Source organism: Limanda limanda, chromosome 11, assembly GCF_963576545.1.
Source record: "Limanda limanda chromosome 11, fLimLim1.1, whole genome shotgun sequence".
Lineage (NCBI taxonomy): Eukaryota > Metazoa > Chordata > Actinopteri > Pleuronectiformes > Pleuronectidae > Limanda > Limanda limanda.
In genome coordinates this window covers 28,637,367-28,663,907 of record NC_083646.1, presented here as the reverse complement: position 1 = coordinate 28,663,907, position 26,541 = coordinate 28,637,367, and the positions used below count along the sequence as shown (strand labels likewise).

The following is a 26,541-nucleotide window of genomic DNA, read 5'->3' as shown; positions in this document are numbered from 1 at the left end:
ATCGAAGATCACTCCCAAGTTCCTGACTGTTTCATTGGAAGCAAGGGCAATGTCATCTAGCACAGCTATATCATTAGATAATGTTTCTCTAAGGTGTTTAGGGCCGAGTATTATAACCTCAGTTTTATCTGAGTTTAATAAGAGAAAATTGCGGGTCATCCAGGTTTTTATGTCCTTGAGACATGCTCGAAGTTTAGTTAATTGATTACTTTGATCAGGTTTTATTGACAAATATAACTGGGTGTCATCCGCATAACAGTGAAAATTTACCGAGTGTGTCCTGATAATGTTTCCTAGTGGAAGCATATATAATGAGAATAAAATTGGGCCGAGCACAGACCCCTGTGGAACACCATGGTTAACTTTGGTGCGCACAGATGACTCATCATTAATTTGTACGAATTGGGAGCGATCAGAAAAATAAGACTTAAACCAGCTTAGGGCCGTTCCTTTAATGTTAATTAACTGTTTTAGTCTTTGTAATAAAATTTGATGGTCAATTGTGTCGAATGCTGCACTGAGATCTAACAGAACAAGGACAGACACAAGTCCCTGATCTGAAGCTATTAGAAGGTCATTAGTGACTTTTGCCAGGGCTGTCTCTGTGCTGTGATTGGTTCTTAAACCCAGACTGAAAGTCTTCATATATATTATTTTCCTGGAGAAACTCACACAGCTGATTGGCTACAACTTTTTCTAAGATTTTAGAGAGGAAGGGGAGATTGGATATTGGCCTGTAATTTGCTAAAACCTCTGGGTCTAGGGTGGGTTTTTTGAGTAGGGGTTTGATTACAGCTATTTTAAAAGACTGTGGTACATAACCTCATGATAATGACAGATTTATTGTGTTAAGTAACGAACTATCTATTAGGCTCCAGTATGCTTCTACGTATCCGTTTCTCGGAGAGGGCTCCACGGAGGGCGAAGAGTCTTTTTGATTTTTACCTCTCCGACCACTGTACGTCGAAAAAATTCACCGCCAAACCCATAGGTGGCGCAACGTAAGACGAGCTCAGAGAAGCCTACCCCAATTTTGGAAGAAGAAGTCCACGTGTGTCTGTTTATCTCTGTCGGCTTGCCTCCCACACACTGAACCAACTAACAGAACTAAATAAAGTGACACCCAGCGGGTCAAAATGCTGATGTTATCGTTTCTTAGCGCAGCGGTTCCCCGGTCTTGTTTCCGAACTGTGTTGCTAATTCCACAGCTTGAAGCTCCCATCCCAGCTAGCTCCCCCCCAGCTTCCACACACAGTCAGCAGGGACTCCCGACACTAACTACTACTATCCAGTAGTAGCGCTGGTTATAGTTATGCAGCGGCAGCACATCGCTAAGACAATGAACATAGCAGAAAACATGAATGATTATGTTATGTCTCTGCCTCGATGCATAGTCGCTCACTTCTGCGAGACAGGAGGCTGTCCCCGCAGCCGCTCAGCACGGCCTCCCTGCTCTGTTGTGCCCCGCCCACAGTCCGTATCTCATAATAATGTGATACTAAGTCATAGCAATAAGATACTAGCTCATAATAATGAGATACTAAGTCATAATTACTAACTGCAGGTCACAGTTCAGGTCATACAAGTATTTAGACAGGCTCTATGTGTACTTAGACAGGTCATAAAAGTCCTTAGACAGGTCTGCAAAAACTTACTTACCATTATTTATTTTTCCACTACAATTCTTAAACCCATGCCTTTTAAAAAAGTGATTTTTCATTCACTTTGTACCTGTCTCAGCTCTAAATGAATTCCCACGTGAAGTTGTTTGAATTAATTTTTAATTAATTTATCTTGCTTTCACATTAGATGGTCTTCATGAGACAGTCTCTCTCTCACTTCATCTTTAATACCACCAACACAGTTTATACTGCATTGTGTTATGCGTACCATTATTTTACTTTACGTACAGTATTAACCTTTTTAAATAATGTTTAATAATTAATTAGTTTTTTTTCAAATGTTTGATTTACTGCTCTTAGCTTTTATCATCCTGTGTACACAAGACACTCATAAAAAAGAGTGAGCACAAAGATGCAGTAAAGCCAGATTACCAGATAAAGCTGTTTTGGGAGAATACTGAGCTGTGTGAGAATAATATCTCTCATACAATACATCAGGGGGAATTTCATGTTCTTAACCAGTTTTAATTCCACAAATTGTCATCATATTATTCTGAGCTGCAGCAACAGAATAGACCTGGGTGTCATAAAGTAATTAACACAATCTTTGCACGATTAAAATGCAGCAAATATATTATGTAGTTATTTATTGTGGGCGACCAACCATTGTTTGTAAGAGTTCATTTTAAAACCACAAATTTGAAATAGTTGTTTGATTCATGACACAAATATAAGTTCTCATTTAATATTAGTTACTTTACCATTAGGGTTGAGGCAGTGGGGGCTCTTTTATTAAGGACGTGACTAGTCAGTTGGGCTGTTGGCAGGTTTTGATCTGATCTGATGTTACCTGCTCCAGAGCACAGGCCTGTACTACGAAGCAGAATTTACAGTTATCGGGGTAACTTCAGTTATAATTAGGTCAGAGATTGTGGTCCTATAGCTTGTTCACCTATAGGGGTAAATTACCATGATATAAAGAAAAAAAAGATCCCATGGAGATTGGTGTGGATTATTAGAGGGTCTCTGAGGAGGATATGCAGTGATTTTATTTTGTGTGTAGTTTGTTTTGTAATGATTTACCAATGTTGTTAAGTATGTGCTGCTCTGCTGAAAGACATGCAAGTTGTTTTCACTGATCTGCTGTGATCTGATCATCTTGTATAAATAAAGGTTGAATGAATGGACAAAACACACAAGGTTATTTCAAGATCTTTGAATTCTCTACTTTTTTCTTTTATAAAATTATTTTTCCAATTACTATCCCTTTTTGGAAGAACTGGAATAAGCAAAGCTATTAATCACAGGTTTTATTTAAAATGTGTACACATAGCAATATATTACATGATATACTATTTATAGCATGTGGAAATTGTAAATAAATGTATGATAGGATAGCTGTCAGAGCATGTTGAGCGCAACCTGAGACAATATACTGCCTTCCTATAAACATTTCCTGCACAAGTATAAAAAAACATTGTTTTACATTGCCTAAATGTTGTCTACTTGTTCTAACAGAAAAATGCCACATCTTGGTTGAAGTTTCAAATATTTCCCCATCCAGATATAAAAAATCATTATGGATGTGATCCAATACTCAAACGCAATTTTGGCGATTTGCCCCAGTGCCAAAAGAGTTAACTGGGAGCTAATTTCCTGTGACTTGAACTGCAATTAACACCAGGGTAACCACACTAAGCAGGCATGGCAAGCTGCTGTACAGAAAACCTCAAATTTAAGCAGAAAATAACAATAAATGATGATGACTAAATCAAGTATATTTGAACTTTTTTTCTTTGAGGTTTTTTGGAAGTCGACACATATCCAGGTGGGCTCTGTGTGACAAGGAGTCTCATACACAGAAACCCCACAAGCACAGAGGAAAAAGATCTTAAGAAATGTGAACAGACCAACAATTTATGTGATTCAAAGAAAACATACTCCTTAAATCCCAAGGGGCACATTGGAGTTACTACAATAAATTAGGTTAATCCTATATGCTACTTTTTATTGATATCTAAGTAAATTAATTGCAACATTAAAGGACTTCTCTCAAAAATCTGTAATCTTGTTACCAAATAAGAGATAAAGACATTCCTGAGTGACCAACTCCAAAAAATCCCCTATATATCCCAACTGGTACTGGTTCTGTTTGACAGGCCGTGGTGGCAACAATGCTCCCATGTGACGCAACTAAGGGGTTAAGCAAATATAAGTTTGTGAATCACGTGACAGGAATCATTCAAATTCTGAGTGTCGCAGACTTATTATAAGCCAGTTAGCCCAAATGTTCTGCTTCAGGACAAATCATTTTCCATGGGCCACCTGATGACACCCGAGCCTTATCAAGAGGCAGATGTTGGTAGCAGATTCAAAGTCATTTCAAGGTAAACAGTCCACATCTTTAAATAGGAAGACAGGGAAAGTTTTAAGTTCAGGCTTCCTTATTTTTGGATTTTGTGCAGTTTTTTCTTCACCCGTTTCTCTCCTCTGTGCCATGATGAACAGTACAGAGATGAGCATCCACCCAAAACCGACCAGTCAGCATGTGGGGGTGGCTTAGGATGGTAGATGGTGTGGTCAAGGCATTGCTTCACCGATAAGCTGAATTACAAGACTTTCACTTGTTTCTGACTTGATGAGCAACAAGCTGGCGTGTCTGCCTGCAGTGCTCGGCCTGAACTGGATGGGTAGCTTCAAATAGTGCTGTGATCTAATGGGTTGAGGAGAAAAACAAGTGTGAAAACACAGTAAACTTTAACACACACAACACAGTAAAAGCATGAATACACAACACACAAACATGTATTTACACATTAAAATTGAATCAAATACTCAAGATTGCACTATATGAATCATGAAATGAGGCTATGGCTAAAATAATAATCTTAACTAGGGCTACGTTGTAGCACTAATGGGCCCGAGCACACCGGCGGTTTCAAGTCTGTTGTGGTCGGAGAAGAGAGCATTTGATGACCAAGCGCTGGTCTCCGCGTTGCATGCGTTTGGGCACTGCAACTTCCTGTAGCCAGCAGGTGGCGCTGTAATTTTAAGTCATGGTGTCTTTGTTGATGTCATCAGGTCGCGACTCTTGTCTTACATGCATAGGTTGGACTCGATTGAACCAAATATGCCTGAGATACAGAATGTCCGTGTTTCGATGGAGTGTAATCAAACTTTGACGCCAGGCCACGGTCACATGGTGTGACGAAATGTTAAAATTAGGGCTGGGCAACGATTAAAAGTTTTAATCGCTATTAATCGCATGATTTCCCTGATTAATCACGATTAATCGCATTTGTATACGCAAAATCCAATAATTAATTAAAAAGTAGTGTATAGCGCAATTTTATTTTCAATGTTCTGCCATATGAACGAAAGTGCCATAACATTTGTTGTGCAAACACTTTTAACATCAGCATTTAATACAGTAGCAGTTAAATAAAATATTCAGTGTAAATCTCAACTTAATGTTATCAAAGCAAATACAAAATTAGAGCTCAATGCCACTGCCAGGGCATTAATGTTATCCTCTTCGTTATGAAAAATGTATACTCCTCCCTGCGTCTAACGTAGTCTGCCGAAGCCTCGCTCCGCTCGCTGTTTCGTTGAGTGATTTGCTGATATCAACTGTGTGTTTTGCATTTAGGTGATATTTTAGACCGGAAGTACTCCGGTGATAAGAAAATTCACCTTGGCAGTGGATACAAATTACTTTGGTTCTGTCGACTCCGCCGTCTTGAAGAACTTTAAAATGAAAATGGCCATGTAAAAGCTCCGTACCCTTATCCATGGTGGTTTATCCGCCAATTATTTTCTTTTTTCCGGTTCCGCAGCAGTCAGCAACAGACTTTCACAAAATAAAAGCCTGACTTTCACAATAAAACAATAAATAATCAAACCTGAGTTAATGCGAGATAAAATAATTGTCAAATTTATTTGAGTTAAATAAGTGATGAGTTAACTCGATTAAAACGAGTTAACTTGCCCAGCCCTAGTTAAAATTCAAATAACTTTGGATCTCCATCTTGTTGTGAAGACATTCATCTAAATTTTAAGTTGATCTGATGAAAGCCCTACGACAAGTATGTCAAAGTAAATATGCGGAATATGGACAAAATGGCCACTAAATCCAAAATGGCGGGCTTCCTGTTTGGTCTAGCATATGTATCCAAGAGACTTATTCTTTTGTGTCTTTCGTTTGTCATGGCGAGTTGATGAACTTTGATGCCAAGTCACAGTATTCTTATATCTATATTATCAATGTTTTGAGACCCATTTGACACAGTTTGACATGGTTGCGCAAAGTGGATGAGGAAGTGTAAGACGTACCAAAAACCAGACATTTCCTGCTGCCACCAGGGGGCGCTGTAATTTTAATTCATGGTTTCTGTGTAGATGTCATCAGAGCGCGACTCTTGTCTTATGTGTCTAGTTTGGACACGATCAGACCAAAGTAGTAGTAGTCCTCATTTTTGTGAGGATCGGTGAATGCTCGGGTCCTAATTACAATGTACTGTAAATGCAAAATCATCCATAACAAATAAACAATAACAAGGGCAGGTTTGTGTTCAGTCGGGTGGACATGAGAGTGCGTGATACAAAGTTCAACATGCTGGGGTCACCACACGGCTAGGACAAACTCTCAAACACACAAAAGGCAAGTTTAAGGTTATGACGAAAATCTCCAGTACTCAAAACACGTTCTGCCCACTGAACACAGTTGCTCATCAACAGAGCATAGCACAGCAAGTATCTGTGACTGATTGCCAAGAGGACTCAGTTCGACAAAACGTGTGCACTGAATAAACTGTAGTAACATCATCCACAAACAATGTGGAGACCTAGAGGCTGGGCTTTGTATAAAACTCTGGAGGAAGTGGTTCAGTGGCTCCACCGATTAAATGCTGTCACTTCACTACAGACTTTCCTCATCGTGGTCACTGTAGCAGCACAGCAATATTCGCCTGAGTTGAGGTAAGAATTCTATATTTTAAGGAGACCTCAAAGATTTTTTCATGAATAAGAAACAAACTGGGAGAGTTCTACAGTTTCCCACTGAATGAAGTAACTTGAATACCTACTTTTAATTACTGAAAGAAGCTGGCATGGTGCAGGTTTTGATCTGATCATCCACCAGGACCTAACATCTCCCACGAACTCCCACAGTGATTTGGAAAATGGTAGAGCATGTTCTGACTCAAGATTAATCCATAGGCCCAATACCATTTCACCCCCTCTTTCAAGGGGGTTATCTTGCCCCTTGAAATGGAGTTACAGGGAGTAGTGGTTGAAATCTTGCCCTTCGAATTGGGACAGCCTGTTCAAGAAGCCGTTAAATCATCAATAGTCGTAGCTAAAAACCTGAGAAATCACTAGTCGTCGATGTAAACAGACAAGACAAAAGTTTTGCCGGGGATGTCAATGTAATATCATTGTTGAGATCTTAAATAAACCAATGCTATTGTTTGCAGTTACTAAAGTGACAAACCTATAATATCCTAATAACATCTATGCTAATGCAGGGGAATCAATGACATTTGAAATAGAAAAGCTTCGATGCGCTGCATTATTTCACGTATGAAGCAAAAGCACACTGCTAGCAGTGGCTGGTATAGAACCCTGCCAGGATGCTTTGTTATTAGAGGAGCGCCGTATATCCAGCTAAGAGATCTTTTGAACATGGTTATAAAACATGATGACATTTACATCTATGACGCCTTATGCTCAAACTTATATTCAGCTAATGGATCTCTCTAGCATAGTTATAAACCAAAATGACATGTTAATATCCTTGGCGTCTTGATTCTTATGCTCAGACTTTTAAATACTAATCCAGATGTGTTCTGTTAAGTTTCCTCCCTTCTCTAAACTATCTTTGACCCGCTTATGGATGAGTAACAGAAGGGATGTTCTTCAACAGGTCCTTCAATCTTAGGTACAACGCATGGCCAAATGTAGTCAGAGACCCTGTGGGTGACGTCATTTTATCTCTAGGTTTATGGTAAACAACTCCCCTATATGAGCCCTTGTCTTGCAGAGGCAAGGCAGATTTTCACCATTCGACTTGTGTTATCTCCGAGCTTCTAGAGCTCGTCCTGACCTGTAAACTTCTTGTAATAAACATTGTATAGATGTAAGTTTTGGGTCCGCAGTTTCCTTCCTTTAAACATCAAATTCAACAAGACTCTGCTACTTGAAAGACACAACAGGAGCAGTTAAGTTCAGTATCACCGCTGCTATTCGCGAGTTCCATCAAGTGCTTTGTGCCCTTCTTTTTATCATGCAAAAAAATAAAAAAAGATAGCTAGCGCTCATTTTTTTTAAAGTTGTGAAAAAAATGACCATAATACATTGAAATTATATTAAACTAAGATATTACAATCAATATCGTAATTTGTAAATCCTTATTAGTTTAGAAAATACTACATTTGAGGGCCTCTCTCCCAGCCTGCCAGTGATTCGCAAGGCACTCTGGGTACCCCTGCGTTTGAAGTGAGGGTCAGAGAAATGTACGTTTTGAGGGCTATACAGTAGAGCCATAAAACTTGGCCCTACTCTTCCGGATTGGATCATAGATACTGAGTTTTTTGAGAGAAATCAGTGTGGAGCCATCTCTGACAACAAACGGAAAAGTGTATAGTAGTAATAAGATAACACAAAACAGAGCTCGACAAAAATTACACAGACAAATTAAAGTTCCTGAAACCAGATTTTCAGTGGGCTGCTATCATGAAATGGAGCTTCTATCAAGGATAATAACTACTGGACTCACCTCAGAGAATATTTGGAATGCTTGATGTAGAATGGCTCCTTAGTGTTTACAAATTTCAGCTGCAAGACAATTAGAGAAGCAAGACATCAAATATCAAACCCATGCACAGCGACAACTGTTAGTTTGATGTTATTACATTTCTCATATGGGCTCCAGACTGCCACTATTTAGTTGCATTTTGCAACTATTTTAAGAGAAAGTGCAACAATTTTATAAACAGTGGCACTTATGCCCCCCATTAAAAAAAAAAAATCATTATAATATAGGCCATCACATTAAATACCAGGAGCGAGCAAGAAACTGTGTGCGCTCCCAGACTTCTCGACTGGGAACGAGTTGAGTTGAGTTTACAAAGAGTCCATTTTATAAATGTTTTATTTATTAAGGATATTATAAAAGTTTAAATTCTAATTCAATTGTAAGACTGAATATTCTTAAGAATAAAAAGGGAATTGCTCTTTGAAAGAATATCATTTCAGTGGTATGAAATAGTTTAAAAGGTATGGCAATAATATTTGTCACAATTTCTGGGACAATATATCATCCAACACAATTTGTTATCATGACAGGCCTACCTCAATATTTTACATCATGCACCGAGTAAGAGGTTTCCTTTCACACTTGACTGCTTTAGTTCTCTGAGAATGTCGTTCATATTCAAGCAAAATTGGTATTGTACAATGAAATATCCCAAACTGAATCAATATTGAACGGAATCATATCGAATCAAAACGTATCAAGATCTTGTGAATTGGAATCTCACCCCCCTTAGAATCTGATTGCCACCCGTGGCTCTACAACAAAACGGAAGCAATGCGGAGACCTAGAGGCTGGGCTTTGTATAAAACTCTAGAGGGCTTTCATCTTGAAGCAATACAGGAAGTGGTTCTGTGGCTCCACCGATTAAATGCTTTCACTTCACTATGGACTTTCCTCATCGTGGTCACTGTAGCAGCACAGCAATATTCGCCTGAGTTGAGGTAAGAATTCTATATTTTAAGGAGACCTCAAAGATTTCTTCATGAATAAGAAACAAACTGGGAGAGTTCTACAGTTTCCCACTGAATTAAGTCACTTGAATACCTACTTTTAATTACTGAAATAAGCTGGCAATGTCAACTGTGCAGTTTTCTTATGTGTCATTGTTTAATATCTGCACTTTATGCTAAACCGTAAAAGGTGAAATTGTAGTTTTATTCAGAATGTAATTAATTAAGTGTTGACTATGTCAATCAATTGTTTTAGATCCACAAAGGGAGGAGACTGATCATAATGACAACAGTGCTAAATGGGATGGCAGCAGCAAGTTCATCCTACTTTTGCAGCACCTAAAGGTTGCCATGGTAGAATATTAATCAAACATTTTTTTATTAATCCACCATAGTATTGCCCACCATGTAATATGTGAATATTGTAAACAAGGGGACATCAGCATTTTTTAGTTGACAGTGGAAAATTAAAAAGGTCATATGCACCTTCAAGAAGGGGTGAAAGAGTTAATGTTGCCAACAAAAGCAAGATAAAGACATAAAATACACAAACTGTACAATCTAAGAAAATTAATTGTTTCAACTTATTAGTCTAAATATTGAAGAGAATATTCTTGAACTGCCTCTGAGTGGTCCTCAAGGGGATGTGCTCTAAACAGAGGAAAGGAGAGGCATATAACCCATGTTTACATTTAAAATTTTTTATTTGGTCTTAATGTTTTAAAAAGTGCAATTTAATTTAAGCTGCTTTCCAACAGGCACTGGACTCTGCAGTTCCTCTACATTTTGCAAAATAAAAAAAGGAGTCATACACATGGAAGACACCAACGTAGGTGTCGAGAGAGTTTGTGGTGATAAGAGCCGACATCAGGGTGCTGTAAACATGATCACATGATCCATGCAGCGGAGTTAATAGGTCGCTTCCTGTCTCTGGCTGCTCAACCTTTTGCCTGAATAATGCAAAGGATCAGATGCTGTTGTGAACACGTTTGTGTAGAGAACCTCCCTCTTTGTTGTGCATTTGTGAAAGGCAAAGTACAATATTATTTTACCTGAAGGTTATGTCTGAAAACTAGTTCTTTAATTAGTTTTTTTTCATTTCTGGAATTTGTAAATTGTCTATTTATAACCAAAACATTTATCTTACTCTCTCTTACTCCCACTTTGTAGTTTGGCTTTCTTTATGAAAATTGTACTTACTTGATTCTTGTTGTTCTGTGTTTTTACCTTCATATTTAAATTCACTTATTGTATGTTGCTTTGGATGAAAGCGTCAGCTAAATGAAATGTAATAATATCTGTAAAACAGTTAAGATGGGAAAAAATTGTTATGTGTTGTTATCTGTTGTTAGTTTCCGGTAAATTACAGGAAACTTTCCGGAAACATTCCATGGGAAGTTAAGCACGGGAATTTGGGGAATTAAAAAAAAAAAAAAAAACTACGCAACTTAAACGCTCAGCAATAAAAACATCATTCAAAATTCTATTTTAAAGATGTATGGAATGCAGCACACGCTGCACGTTGAATTTCAATCCTCCACTGTGCATTCTTCCATCACATGCACAGATAATTCCCAGCATCCTGCACACTACAGCAGGGCTTTTAAGGCCTGCTGTAGCGTGCAGGACTAGTCAGGTAAGTTTCGATGATATTACTTGGGAAAATATATTAGCATGCTTTTTGAGGATTGTTCATCTGTTCATCTAGCCTATTTCCATTAATTTATCCATCAATTGTAAAATATTTTACAGACTATTCCAATTGTTTGGCGAACTATTTATATCTCTGGCATTGCATTAGTGTTCTCATCTTATTCTACAGAACAATGCCACGTGCACTCTCATGTGTGGAGACATTTCTACAAACTATGTTAAGAATGACACAACGATGCAGAAGCGTATAGCCAAAATGCCCAAAGTTTCCTCAGGGCTCAAATTAGCCTATGACAAAACAAAATGTTTATATTTATGTCTGTATATGACAAGGTAAATACAGTTAGTAAAAATTACCCACAACATTTCCAGTTTATTCCCGTTAATTCCAGTTAATTCCTGTTAATTCCTGTTAATTCCCATGAGTGTTTCCAACTTTGAATATTCCCGGAATTTTGCAACCCTATGTGTTGTGTTGCATGTCGCCACAAGTGGTGCGCCTTGATTTTGTGCTAGTGCTCCTAAAATTTTCTGTACGGAGCATCAGTGCTACCACTGAAAAAAAGTTTGTAGTCTGGAGCCCTACGACCCCATCCCATCTACAAAAGGGAATGAAAATAATGGAAATAACTTGTTAGAAAACAATTTGTGGTATAGCAAATGCTGAATATGTGTGTATAAACTGTATTTCAGCTTCTGCTGCAGTAATTCAGAATAATAAATCCCTTCAAAAGTCTTGATGGGAATAAGTTGTGTCTCACCTCATGCGTGCTGGATGAGTTGTTGCGGATGCTGACCTTCAAAGTGTTTGTCTCACCCATCCGTGTGGCAGGGAAGGTGTACAGATCCTGTGGACAATACACACCCCTCCACACAGTCTCCTCCTGCCTGGGGGATTACAAGTTGTGATAGTTTAAACAGGAAGCCTTACACAATTACATTCAGGGGATGTGAGATTAATTTCTACGCTATCATGGCATCCAAATATAGCTTCCTTATACACAAAGTAAACAGACTACTTCTACAACAGGTGGATGATCTGATACCTCCCATACTGGCTGTAAGTTCTACAGGGAACCTGCTGAGGATCATATGCATATTAAGTTTTAGCAAAATATTTCTAACCTGTTTTTGCCTGCTGAGGCATCATCTCCCTCTCTGGTCTCGACTGTGGGCTCTTTTTTCACCACAGTGCTGTCTTCTTCCTGTGGTTCTTCCACAGATCCAGCTTTTACACCCTTTAGACAAACAGACAACATTTTAGGATCTTTGCTAGTCATCTCAGAAAGTGAGCAAATAAAACTGAAAGACCCCTCAAAACATTGGGCTATTTAAAGACAAGTTCAAAGTCGTCGGATTACTGCAGCACACAAAACGATTTGCTGTCTTGTGACCCAAAGTCTTTCAGTCATTATGAGTTCATATTACAAGACTTACTAGCGATGGGGGGGACAACATTAAACTTAGCTATGTTTGATCAAGATAACGTGGTGACGCTGACCGGATTTGAGTTTTTAACGTGTCAGTGAGCCTCTAATCTTGTCTTTGAAGAGTTTACCCATGGCATTGGCAACAGCAGATCGGGCCCAGCCGTTGGCTGTTAACACCAGAAACCCATTTCTCCCCGCCGGTCAGCCCACGATTTTTCCGCTGGTTGTTGTAGGCTCTGTTTAATTGAGGGGTTCGGGGGTAAATGATGATAGTCTTCACAAGTGACTGACCTACGCAAGCCTATATCCACCCCACCTCTCTCTCTCTCTCTGTCTGTCTGCTTGTGTGTATCTGTCTGTTTAGACACAACTGAAACTTAAGAATAGCAGGAAAACTTAATTGGATTCACATTTGATCATTTATATCATATACAATATATAATTTATATTGTTTAAAATGAAAAGAATAGAACAGACACCAAAACCATAATTGCAGATTGCTAGCTGGCAGCGGTGCTTTGCTGCTGGCGTGAACAGCCCAATTGACTAACATGGGCACGGAAAGGAGGCAGGCAGCATTTCGTGGCCGCTTCCGGCAGGTCCCTAACATATGTAGTTTCTCAAATTGGAGTGAAAGATTTGCAATTGAGGGATTTTGCACACCACCTTTAACACCTAAAAAACCCAATCTTAGCAAGTTCTCTTCTTCTTATTTGTTAATTCTGTCATCCTCCAATCACTAAAATCGAATCAGTTTGTGTGAACATTTGTACCAAATTAGTAGACATTCCCCGAAGCTGATCTTCAGATATACATTTCAATAAAAACATGAACATACTTTGTGAGGCCAACATGACCTTGACCTTTGGCTACCAAAGTCAAGTGCATTCTTTGGATGTTGTTAATGTCATATACGGTAGTTTAATGTGCTTGCGCATATACTGTGGGTTATACGGTAGTTGAGGACGCATCGTTGTGAGACACGTTATGCATTAAAGCGAGCTTAGCATTGATTTACAGTTAATATGAATCAGAACTCACCTTGAATTCTTTAAACAAATCCGGATGACAGTCTTTCAGGTGCTTTGCTTAATTGGAAGTATTACCTCCCTTGGTCTGAAGACCACAATAGCATCGGTTGCATAATGGCTTCTGCGGATTAATGATAACGCCACGGTCATCTGCCTCAAACGCAAAGTACTTTCATACACGACTCTTTGAGCCTTTTTTTTATCAACAAGTCGAGGTGGGGCGAACGCTGCAGCTGCAGTTGCCATCTTGGTTTTCTGAATGTAAACATCGACTGGCGCAGCACCGATGCTAATGCTAAGTTGCTAACAGCTGCTGGCATCGACGCTCACGGTGCCTAAAAAAAATGGGCATCGTCTGTGTTTTGTTATCTTAGTATCGAAAGGTATCGTAAGTATTGGTTCTCGTGAAATCCCTACTAAAACAATGCAAGGCTGTATTTGGCTTTATGGGTGTTGCTTCCCCTACTATTGGATATTAATAGGCCAATAAACTTACTATGAACACTTTCTTAATCATAACTTCTATTCAAACATGCTGGCACAACACGGTGGGTGTATATATAAATATATATTCAGAAAATTATCAATCCCCTGATTTGTTGCTTGCAAGAGTTTGAACTCTGCAAAAGTAAATTTATTTCATTATGGTTTAGAAAAAGCATGCATTAAGGAGAAGTTATAATACTATGGCCATTTTAAACTACACTAAGAAGTGTCTGGCTTGTGCTGAAAATTTGCTTTAGTATGTTCTGAAGTAGACCAAGACAACCACCATAAAACTAAAGGCTGGGTTCTCTCACAGTGCCACAGAGCTGGAAGCGGGTTCTGGTTTTTGGCTGGGGCTCGGACACCGGGTGGCACTCCAAGTCCCAGAACTGTGCATAATCTCCTCGGTCCCTGGGCAGGAAAGTCATAGGCACCTGAGAGGATAAGAAAAACATTGGAGGAAAAGTATTTGTAGTTTAACTTTTTCTTATGCACTCACGTGTTCTTCGACATCATAATGGTTTCATAATTCAAAAAAAATAGTTCAGACAAATTTTAGGAATAGGATAATATTTGCGGCTCAAGTACATACAGAACCCTTTTTTTGTGATTCTAACAACATATTGTACGACTAAAGATGTTCCTTTGTTACAGAAGCCCGGTTGGTTTGTACTTGTCAGTCTCCTGTCTGGGTGTGCTCCCTCTACACTCCTGCTGACCTGTGCTCACTTCATACTTTATAAAGAAACACAAACACTAATTAGAAGTTATCAGGACCTGAACAGGACTGAAGTAAGACAACTCTGCATCGATGTAGTGACAGAACATAATCGATTAATGTTTTCCGCTACGTTCATTGTTTTAGCAATGTCCTGCCGCTGCATAATTATAACCACCGCTTCTTCAGGACCAGGACAGATGCACATTAAAGGTCCAGTAGACCTGTATGTGTCAGTCTCTGTTGGAGTCGGCTCCTCCTCACTCCCCTGCTGACCTGCACTCACTTGACACTTTAACAATAAACACAATCACTGATCGGAAGTTATGTAGGACATGTAAAGTACCAATATTTACTTTGGGTTTGTTTGAATGGGTTTTATTAAAACATTGGAACCAAAACAAAACCAAAACATGAATTCACATAAAACTACTTTAACAAAAATAATAAGAATAGGAAAGAGGTGAGGGTGTGTGTGTGTGTATCTCCCACAATCTCAACGTCCAGAGTTCAATCTGTATTTACAAAGTCTGTTTCAGTCTCCCCCACAAGCTCAACAAAGTTCAGTTCAATCAACGAAAACAGATGCAGCAAATCAGTTTTAACAAAGATCTTGATCAACCAACAACTCAGGAACGTAAACAAGAAGAGAAGCATCCTTATCGCTTCAATAAAAGTGTTCCCATATACAATATGTACAGGGCACTACTGGTAGGGTTGATGGTAAAGTCGGTCAGTCAGTTGGGCATACGACGGCTTACTGTAACGGGAAACTCCATTAGGAATAAACAATACACCTGACTCCGACACCTGATTTCCTCCTGACTGACTTCATGGACGAGGTGTCTGCTCCAGAGCAGCGACAACACGCTGACTTTACAACCCACCTTTGCAAAGGTAAAATTGACCATCACCTCGGACGTTCACAATATGGCTGCAACTAACGATTATTTGATAATTAATTAATTGAATTAGTCGATTAAAACTGGATAAAAAAAAACAAAAAACAGACAAAAGGCACATTTTTTGTCCTTTCCAGCAGTTCTTCTTATACAAATGTTAAAACTATTTGTCCTGCTGAATGTGCATGATACAGACAGATGTCTGTGTGACTCACAGCTGACCGGTTGCACTGAGCTGAATTCATCTCTGTATTTACACAAAACGTCTATATCTACAGCAGGTTGTTTTAATGCTTTGGAACAACCACTGTGAAACAATCAGAAAATTACATTTAATATCTTTGCTGCTTTGTATGAGTTAAGTTGTTAATGATCCACCAGTAAACGGAGAGAAGATGAGGAAGAAGCAGAAGCCTAAATCACGTTGGTTAGTTAAGTGAAGGTCTGAAAGCAGCTCTCGTAAATCATGCCCTGTTCTTTTACACTGACTTGCTCTAAAAATGTGTGAATGCCTACCTGCATTTTCTCATTGGCTCCCAGAATTCCTGAGACCCTGGAGCATGTGAAAGCAGTGTAGGTAGCCCGGTAGACATCACCAGTGTTGTCAACACCCTGGGGAAAGAAACGGTTTGACAAAAGTCACTGTTATCACCCAATGGTCAGTAATAAGAGACAACTACAAGATCAATTAAACAAAATCTGGGGTGTAAACCTACAGAGGAAAAAATCATTACCAAAGTCATTCATGAGACAAAAGAATTGACAAAAAAAACCTAAATAAATGAAACTGGAAATAGTAAAATGGAGGGAGACTAAAGGGAGGAAACATAAGCAATACTAACAAAAAGAGTTGGCAGACGAAAGGGATAATGAAGAAAAGAGCACCTTGACATATGGTGGGGCAAATGATGACAGGTACCACCTCACTTCTACTTGCCCATTCTGCACCTCCAGCTTGGCCTCTGAAGTACAGCAGCAACGCAAGAGTTTGAATAAGCACACTGTTTGTTGACTACAGACAAAGGCTGCATGATATTAGCAAAACATGTGATATGCAATAACATTTTGAATATTGCGATTACGATATGACTTACGCTAAATAAACAAATTCTATAATATGGTGTTATAGTATTTCTGCTTTGGCTACCCTTGCTAACAGACTACACACAATGAGTAGCCTATTCAGAAACTGAAAAAATTAAATCCATTATTTCCATTTAAACAACATGGTTTTAGACACCCTAGGGCGTGGCTCAACTAAGTTTGCTTACAGTGATCAGTTGGGGTCTATTCATACATGTTTGGACAGTGAAAAGTTACGTATGACAGTTTTTACCGGATCTGACAGTAATTTACTGCTCCGCTATGTGTCTCTATCATTTGCGCAACACTGCAAACCGAATTGAGCCAAGCTGTGCTTGCCCTGCCATCTCGTCTGGCTCTCCATACATTGTCTAAGTTGACAAATTATGTTGCTTCTACCCGTGCCTGATTAGGGATGGGACTTTACAGAAGTTTTCATGTTCGAATATTCATAACGTTATTGAACAATTATTCGATTATTCATGACCCCCGCCATTTTTAAGTCAAGTTTAACTTTTCACAGCGCATTATGCCATCCGACGGATTTTAACAGGTAGCGATTGCAAAGCAACATTGCCTGGCTACAGCATAGACCTTTGAAAAATGTATAAATAATAATAACATTGGAAAATAATTTTAAAAAGAAATAAACACGGTCTAATGACTTATATCCATCCTTTTAAACGTCAGGCTTCCCGACGCTGGCGACAGCCTAAATATTATAGGCTATAGCTACCTTACAGACTAGCCTACTGCATTGCAATATCTGGACTTCATGCCCACCGTGGTGCAGTGCACTTAAATTACGTTTTGAAGTAATATTTGGTTGTTCTCATAATGCGTGGGACTAGAACGATTATTCATTAGGCTTGGATTTTTATTCGAATAAATTCTTAATGACGAATAATCGAATATTCATTACCAACCCTATGCCTGCTGACACTGTTTATGTGTGTCGATGTGTGTGTGGAAGAGAGCGAACAGGATGGACCAATGAATGCACACGCTGCTTTGAAGAAAGTTCAAGCAGTCTTTTGTGGTACATATATCGCGCATGTTGATATTGCATGACGGTCAATTTTCAATATATCATGCAGCACTACCACCATCTACAATCCCTTATAGTTTTTTTTACACCAAAACACTTGTAGATTACCATTGTCATTACTCAAACATGACTGCTAATATACATTTAAAAAAAAGAGAAACTTCTTTCTTTTAGATCATCAGTTTCCAAACTGGGGTACGCGTACCGTTCAGGGGGGAGAAAAATTTGCGTTTCGCATAGTTCACCATCTTTCGGGTCCTATCGCACCCGATCCACCTCCCCGACAGTGCGGGCGAGACGGGCCGGTGGTTTGCACAGAGCCCGGGGGGCTGGGATCCTGCCTCACCCGGCGCGCGCCGGCCCTCACTTTCATTGCGCCACGGGGTTTCGAAACGAGCCCTCTGACTCGCGCGTTAGACTCCTTGGTCCGTGTTTCTAGACGTACCCTGCCCTGAGCAACGTGACGAGTTGAGGCGCACTGAGAACAGTCCGGCCCGGTCGTCAGTCGCGACCCCCATCCAGAGCGGGGCGGCGGTTGCCAACGTTAAAAATAAAACTGGGGGGGTACGTAGCTGGAGATTGAATGTCTGAAGGGGTACCGGACTGTAAAAACTTCGGGAACCACTGTTCTAGATAGTCACCTCCCTACCTGATGTTTCCCCAGTGGGAGTGGTGGGAAAGATGATACTCTTGTTGCTGATCTCCACCTGAGCTTGTGGGGTCTCCAGGGCCAGTGAGGGCTCAGTGGTGAGTCTGGCCACAGGAAGAATAGGGGTGGCAGCATGAGGGGGCAGCGCTGACAGTGTCCTATCTGATGGGGCTGCGGACACATCCAGAGCCAGGTCCTGACGAATCTGGACCTTAATAAACTAAAACAGAGGTAACATTGTTCACATTTAGCTCATGTTGAGTTCCCACAATTGAAGATAGCAATTGCTCACAGTTTGGAGTGCATTCGTGATATTTAGTACCTTCTGTCGACCATCACACTGGACATAAACCTGTCCACTCCATGGTAGCAGGGCAGATTTAGTTGTTAGTGAGGGGTTAGGGCTGATCCAAATCTGCAGATGGCACCTTGGTTAATAAGTAAAATGGAAAAAGTCACACAGTCACAAAGATTATTATCTTCCTGCAAGTGTTCATCCTAGAAAGATATGAAGACATAGTATTAGGGGCTGAGCTGCTACAAACAAGCAAATCAGAATCAAATAGATTTAACCGCTCAAGATATTTAGTGTGTGCTGTGGTCTCCTGTTTAACAAGTTGGTCAATATGCTCTCGTCTGGCTGATTGCTGATGTTGCATGCATAAGGAGAAAAGCACTACATCACTGCCCTTCCAAGATTAATCCATTATTTTCAGTGCTGGGAGGGATAGACTATCCTGTTTACACAACTTCATAATTACCCAGTAATGTACATGTAAAATGGTTTTGGTTTTGTATTTATATAGCGCTTTTCTATTCTTGATGACCACTCAAAGCGCTTTACAGTACAGTTTTATATTCACCCATTCCCACTCACATTCATACAGTGCATCTATTCGCAGCATTTTGTTATTTATGGAAGCCCATTTCCGCCACTGTGATGAAAAAAAAAAAATTGGTATCTCATAATTATGAGATACTATCTCATAATTATGACTTAGCATCTCATTATTATGAGATAGTATCTCATTATTATGACTTAGTATCTCATTATTATGAGATAGTATCTCATAATTATGACTTAGCATCTCATTATTATGAGATAGTATCTCATTATTATGACTTACTATCTCATTATTATGAGAAAGTATCTCACAATTATGACTTAGCATCTCATTATTATGACTTAGTATCTCATTATTATGAGATAGTATCTCATAATTATGACTTAACATCTCATTATTATGACTTAACATCTCATTATTATGAGATACTATCTCATAATTATGACTTAGCATCTCATTATTATAAGATAGTAACTCATAATTATGACTTAGCATCTCATAATTATGACTTAACATCTCATTATTATGAGATAGTATCTCAAAATTATGACTTAGCTTCTCATTATTATGAGATAGTATCTCATTATTATGACATAATATCTCATAATTATGACTTAGCATCTCATTATTATGAGATACTGACTGCAGGGTCTGTCATGCAAGTCAAATGTTGTATTTCTGTTACAGTGGCGGGCATAGTTATCATTAACTCAAACCTTAACTTTACTTCACTGAGTTCCCAGCCTCTCTACCACTGCTCACCTGCTCTGCTGCAACCCGCCCACAGTCAGACACTAAGTCATAATTATGAGATAGTATCTCATTATTATGAGATAGTATCTCATAATTATGAGATAGTATCTCATAATTATGAGATGCTAAGTCATAATTATGAGATGCTAAGTCATTATTATGAGATGCTATCTCATAATAATGAGATACTAAGTCATTATTATGAGATACGGATTGTGGGCGGGGCGCCACAGAGCAGGGAACCCGAGGCTGAGCGGGTGCGGGGACAGCAGCCTTACTCGCGGAAGTGGGCGACTGTGCATCGATACAGAGACATAACAGGATCGATCCATGTTTTCTGCTCCGTTCATTGTCTTAGCGATGTGCTGCCGCTGAATAATTATAACAAGCGCTGCTCCAGGATCAGAAAAGACGCTCTTTAAAAGTCCGGTTGTCTTGTGTGTGTCGGACTCTGCTTCCGCCTCACTTCCCTCTGACCCGCGCTCACTTTACACTTTAACAATAAACACCAGCACCGATCACAAGTTATTAGGACACGTACAGGACTGATGTTTACTTTGTGTTTGTTTGAGTTCATGAAACACGTGTTGTGTGGAGCTGGGGACTACGTGCACACGGTGTTTAAACATGTGTTTCGTAACGTGAGATGTAACGTGACGCGCACAGTACAGGACCGTCAGCGTTAAAGTGACGGAGCGATCCGAAGTCTTGATCGGTCATCATCGAATAATTACTAAAAAATACATGTGATTATCAGTTTTAGTGAAGAGGAATAGAGACAAGCACACACACACACACGCACACGCACACGCAGACTCGCATGACAGACCCTGCAGTCAGTATCTCATAATAATGAGATGCTAAGTCATAATTATGAGATATTATGTCATAATAATGAGATACTATCTCACAATAATGAGAAGCTAAGTCATAATGAGATACTAAGTCATAATAATGAGATACTATCTCATAATAATGAGATACTAAGTCATAATTATGAGATGCTATCTCATAATAATGAGATGCTATCTCATAATTATGAGATACCAATTTTTTTTTTTTTTTCATCACAGTGGCGGAAATGGGCTTCCATAGTTATTCTATGGGGGGGCCATTGGATTTAAGCATCTTGCCCAAGGACACTTCGGCATGCAGATGGGTAGTATTGTAATGTCTACAATATTTAACTTCTGTTGAACATTTACTCAAAGCCATCTCTAATCAGATAGCCATCATGTCAAAAAGGTCACTAATGTGGCTGTTTTGTTAAAAACGTTGACCAAAGTGTCAAGTGGAACAACAGCCAACATGACACATTATCTAAACACAGTAGTAGTATTAGTTTATGTAGCGTGTATTTCAGAATTGACATTTCAATAAGTTTGGTATAAGTATACAGTATATTACAATTATTTAGGCCAATAAGGCTACCAAATGTTTTTTAGCATGTTTCATGAATCAAGCATTTATTTAAGATTACACAGCTTTTACTGAACCACCGAGTGTAATTTTGTCTTACTGAGGCTCGATCACTCCATGTTGAGGTGTGATGGTGAGGCAGTGAGCAGGCCAGGACAAATCAAAGCTTAGCTCTCTGGAAGTGTTGTTACGGATCTGAATCTGACTGGTGGTGGCCGCTCCATCTAAAAATGAATATCAACAATGTTAGATTCCATTTCAGTGCCAGTTAAATGTGGTGTGTTGCAGAAATGTAATGTAGACATCTAACATGATAAGTTCACACAATTTTGATGAAATTTCGATTCTACTCACGAATGGCAGGAGTTGTTAGGACAAGCTGTTCTGGATGGATGGTCCAGGAATCAGACTTCCTGAGTAATAGATTGGAAGCCTGAGGGAGATAGAAAACATCTTCTACAGTGTTTATCTCATCCTGTTGAAAAAGCACCAATATAAAAGCCACTCAGATAAACATTATTTAATTTAATTGAAGAGGATATCTGTACCTTTAAGGAGGTTTCTTTCACTCTCAGTCCTGGACCCTGGGGACCTTTGACTGGCAGCACATCTAAAGACACACCCCCATTTACCAAACCACTGAAAAACATATAAAGCAAATTATGCAATGTGTTATAACATGAGCGGACAATGGTGTGGAGTCAGAATAAGTTGCTTTCTAGCCTAATTGTCTTCTCTTTTCAGTGTTACTTGGTTTTGTATAAATAGATACAATATCGGTTGATAATGGAATTCTTCTTAAACCCAGAATTGGCTAGGCTTTAGACAGATCGAATAACTAGGTTTTTTACTGAAACCATACACTTCAAGTAGCTCTCAAATATCAAAATGATGAATGCCTAATCGAAAGATGCTAAAATGCCGATTACAACAAAAACAACTGGACTCAGCGAAATCCAGTTGACCTGGGGGTTTTTTTGGCACTTGGACAGTCAAAATCAATCTCAGGGTTTCCCCCAGAAAACTTGCTAAGCCTGGTGGTAGGGCTGCTAGAAGGCACCCGCGGGGGGGTGGTCGGATTTTGAGCTGGACACCATTGTTTCTTATACTCTAAACATGTTGCACTTTGTTTAATATGCACACCTAACCTTTTTATTTTGATAAGGGCTTAAATAGATACTTTGATATCTTTTTGAGTTGCACTGCTGACTTGACTTATAAGCCCTCTTTTTTATTTATTTTTATCACGTTGGAGTTGCTAGTTTAAACCTACAGTTTTGCACTTTAATATTTGAGCCTTTGTTTACATTTTGTTTTGTGCTGCATTATACGGTGACATACAGTTTGTTGTTATCAAAATAAAATTAACTGAATTGAAATGGTCAATTTGATTTTTTTGGAGGAAAATTAATCGTTTAGATTAATCGACTAATCGATAAAATAGTCGTCAGATTAATCGATAGAAAAATAGTCGTTAGTGGCAGCCCTACTTAATATTCAAAAAAATTCAAGTTTGCTGTGAACATAGCAGTCAGGCCTCTTATTTCAGAAACAATGAACCGTAACAGTTTGGTTACCAATAAAAGATAAGCGTACTACTTCTTTGCTTTCAGCCAGCTACTCAAACAGACAAGCAACAAAATAACAAACAAACAAAATACACAGGCAAGTGTCGGCCTACTTTGAAATAAATTAAACACAGAACTTTGTAGGGCTATTTGAGTGCTCCTCATATTTGTGGAAAATGTATGAAAAAAGAAGTACCCTATTTTTAAATAAATAAAACCAAATAGCTGCAGCCTAATCGTGTAACGGACTAGGTTTATGTTTATGTTCGGTTTTGACTTATGTTCAGTAAAACACTGTGTTGAAGGAGCGTTCTGATGTCTGAGGGTCAGTGAAGGCGACGTATGTTCAGTAAAACACTGTGTTGAAGGAGCGTTCTGATGTCCGAGGGTCAGTGAAGGCGTCTGGGTGGGACATGTGACTGTTTGGACCAATAGGGTGGTTGCTTGGGGATCGGGGCTCAATGAGGAAGTGAAGTGTTGTTGATGTGCGCGGGTGACGGATTTTTTTTTTTTTTTTAAATAAAAAAAACATACGACGCTTAGCCTGGCGGGGGGGCTGTATAGGCCTGGCGGCCCGCCAGGCCTATACAGCACTGGGGGAAACCTTGAATCTATATTTGTATGCCTGTCTTTGTGTTGAGAAGTGAAAGTGAAGGTTGGTATTAAGATGAACCAGGTCCAAGCTTATGTACGTGGGTAATACTTTGGACATTACCAGTCTGTCTGTGAATCTCGCCTAGCAGGGGGCAGCTGCAGCTCAGTATGGTCTCTGTCCTCACACGCAGTGTTCTTTCTACTTCCCAGCAACGACACCACCACCTTACTCATGTTGCCATAGAAGATGTGAGCCTCATTTGGCCGCTGGGGCAGGTCACAGGCTACAGGAAAAGTTAAATCATTAGTCAGACTTTAAACGTTAAAGCATGAATTCCAAAATGACAAAATTGGCGTTTCAAGTAATCTATCAAATATAACATCTTACTCTCTGTGACATTTTCTTCCCCCAGGAACTTTTCATTGAAGTTGATGTTTTTCAGCAGACTGTTCTCGGACAGAGCTTTCTGTGCAGCTTCTGGTTTGCTCTGAAGAAATCTGAAAGAGCAAAATAGTACAGTTTGGCCTTTCACCAATTCACACAGTGCATCTATGTGCAGCACTTTCTCTACAAGAAGGGGCCATTTTGGGGTTCAGTATCTTGCCCAAGGCAGTCGGGAAAAAAAACTTCAGAGAGAGGCATATGTGAGTGAAGACAGAAGTGCAATTATGCTCCATGTAGCACAACACATCAACGTGGGAATCAAATGTGTGGTTGCTATGTGGATTTCCTATTATTGAAAGGAAGAGTTATACAAACGATTTAAAGAAAGAATGTATACTACATGTATATTCAAAAGACTTACAGGATAGTTCACACATTACCTCCTCACCACTATGCCAATGGAGGGGTGTGTGTGTGAAGTGCTGGAGTCGGCAAAACAATTTAGGAGATAAAAAACATTATGCTTCCATAGTGCTTGTGTGCTGTCATCCAAGTGTCTAGAAGCCCTGACATTCAAATTCGACTCGAAACAGCATAATTTACACCATGTTTTTAGCCTAAATTTCCTCTGATATCTTCCTCTGAGCCGCGTTTTTATCCGCACACACAGACACTGCAAACAAGTGGTCACCCAAGCCTGCGCATTAGCATCACTACTTCCGCTAGCATCCATACTTCCATTAGTGGACATTTGTGCTAAAAACATGGTGTAAATTATGCTCTTTCGAGTCAAATTTGAATGCCAGGGCTTCCGGACAGATGGATGACACCACCCGAGCATGGAGGCATTTTATGTATGTGTGTTTTATTACGTTTGAAAAAAGTATCACCAGCTACTTCAATTGTATTTGATTTGGCTACAACAGTGTTAACTAGGGGTGGGAATTGGCAAAAATGTGACGATTCAATAGTATTGAGGAAAATAAGACTGCTCAACTCACTTCAAATGTCACATTCAATTCTGTGAACAACATTGTCTTCTACACATTAACTGAAGTGCAAAAACTAAGAAAGGGTATTGTAAAAACTTTGTCCTTGAACATTCAGGACACAGGACCTTTGTAATTATTTTCTGAATAGGAGACCTCTCACATGAACACTGAGCTCAATCATATAAATAAGAGTAACCTAGAGCTTCAACCAAATTGAGACCTGAAAGGTCATGACCCAAAATGTTAAATTCATTTGGGAATATTGGCATTTTTGTTGAGAAAAAGGAGTTGGTCAACATGCTCATATGTTAAAGTGCTCCTCTGGGCCGTTACTATATCTCCTGCATTGGAGAACATCCTTTCCGCATACACACTAGGTATCTTTTAAACTCTGAAACTCTCCTCGTCATGCTTTGCCAGCCAGGGGCTGTTACATTTATAATTGTAAATAAATATTAAACGAAAAAAAAAATATTGCAATACTTAATGCTACAGTATCGATGTAATCGCGGGCGCAAAATATCGCGATATTGAACAGAATCGATTTTTCCCCCCACCACTAGTGTTAACCCCTGAGACAAATATTTTGTGGACTCAAACACTTCAACCACCCTTCCATCGACAGGTGAACTATCCCTTTAAGATCCTGACAAGTAGCACTAAATGATTTCAAGAGACTTTATATAACAGAACTAAGCAGAGTGAGTTCCGCTGTCTCTTAATTCGCCATTGCTGAACAGGACAAAACTTTTATGCTGAAGCCAAGTGACAATGTGCTCAGGGAATTAAGAAGTTTTGGTTGAGAAAGTGACATGATGAAGACACTGTAAATCATCACCATCACCCCGTTCAGATCTGATATTAACATCGAAGCTTTTTCTGAGTGGAGCGTATTCTTTTCACCTTTTGTTTTACTTGCTAGTTAATTTTTATTGTCATATTATTGCTTTAATGTGTTCAAGCTTTCATGTGACATAGCTCCATGTTTATTCATTTAATTTGAACACTACCTCGTTTCTGACTACCTTAACCTGGGTGTCTGGCCTCGTCACATTGCATTGACTTTGATCCTTGTTTGAAAAGTGTCTATGTGTGTGTGTTCTCCTGTTCAATATTTCACTAAAAATGTTTGTATTTGTGCACTGAAACTTGTAATCATATTATACAACTGTAGAATTAAAAGTAAAAAACACAATAATTGATTATTTTACCCAAGCCTTTCAGTTGTCAAGTGAGCGGTGTACGTAGATTCTGTTTTTGCATAAGAACGAAAAACATTGGTAAATGTCAGAGCCTAGTACAAATGGCGTCAGAGGGTTTTAAGAAGAAATTTCTTCTTTTGAACGATTGGTGAATGAGGCCCATTGTCACTACAAAAGAAAATAAATTGATGAACTTTATTAAGTTTGAATAATAATAGTCGCACCTCCTGTATTGCTGCCTGGAGACCTCATCTCCACAGAACAAACAGACAGTAGCCAGCAGGGCAGTGACTGACTGACACAGGCTCTGTTCTCTTTGGGTTGACTTCATGAGCACAGTTATCACCTGAAAACACAAACAAACACAAATGGTGAAAAAGTTTTAGTTAAGTACAAA

General features: G+C 39.2%; 1 protein-coding gene across 2 annotated transcripts in view; it reads right to left on the bottom strand.

Annotated features, from left to right (window-relative positions):
• Positions 1 to 2,917: 2,917 nt before the first annotated feature.
• Positions 2,918 to 26,541, bottom strand: part of cep192 (centrosomal protein 192) — a 54,683-nt gene continuing 31,059 nt past the window's right edge. For both annotated transcript variants that reach the window (XM_061080464.1, XM_061080465.1), the window contains exons 37-51: positions 26,369 to 26,490; positions 23,954 to 24,063; positions 23,687 to 23,849; positions 21,952 to 22,042; positions 21,758 to 21,836; positions 21,504 to 21,627; positions 18,709 to 18,814; positions 18,387 to 18,606; positions 16,492 to 16,568; positions 16,123 to 16,218; positions 14,301 to 14,420; positions 12,165 to 12,277; positions 11,801 to 11,927; positions 8,398 to 8,456; positions 2,918 to 4,335 (exon numbers count right to left, since the gene is read on the bottom strand). In XM_061080464.1, coding sequence (XP_060936447.1) covers positions 4,203 to 4,335; positions 8,398 to 8,456; positions 11,801 to 11,927; positions 12,165 to 12,277; positions 14,301 to 14,420; positions 16,123 to 16,218; positions 16,492 to 16,568; positions 18,387 to 18,606; positions 18,709 to 18,814; positions 21,504 to 21,627; positions 21,758 to 21,836; positions 21,952 to 22,042; positions 23,687 to 23,849; positions 23,954 to 24,063; positions 26,369 to 26,490 — 1,740 coding nt within the window. In that variant the 3' untranslated portion in view covers positions 2,918 to 4,202. The remainder of the gene's footprint in view (positions 4,336 to 8,397; positions 8,457 to 11,800; positions 11,928 to 12,164; positions 12,278 to 14,300; positions 14,421 to 16,122; positions 16,219 to 16,491; positions 16,569 to 18,386; positions 18,607 to 18,708; positions 18,815 to 21,503; positions 21,628 to 21,757; positions 21,837 to 21,951; positions 22,043 to 23,686; positions 23,850 to 23,953; positions 24,064 to 26,368; positions 26,491 to 26,541) is intronic.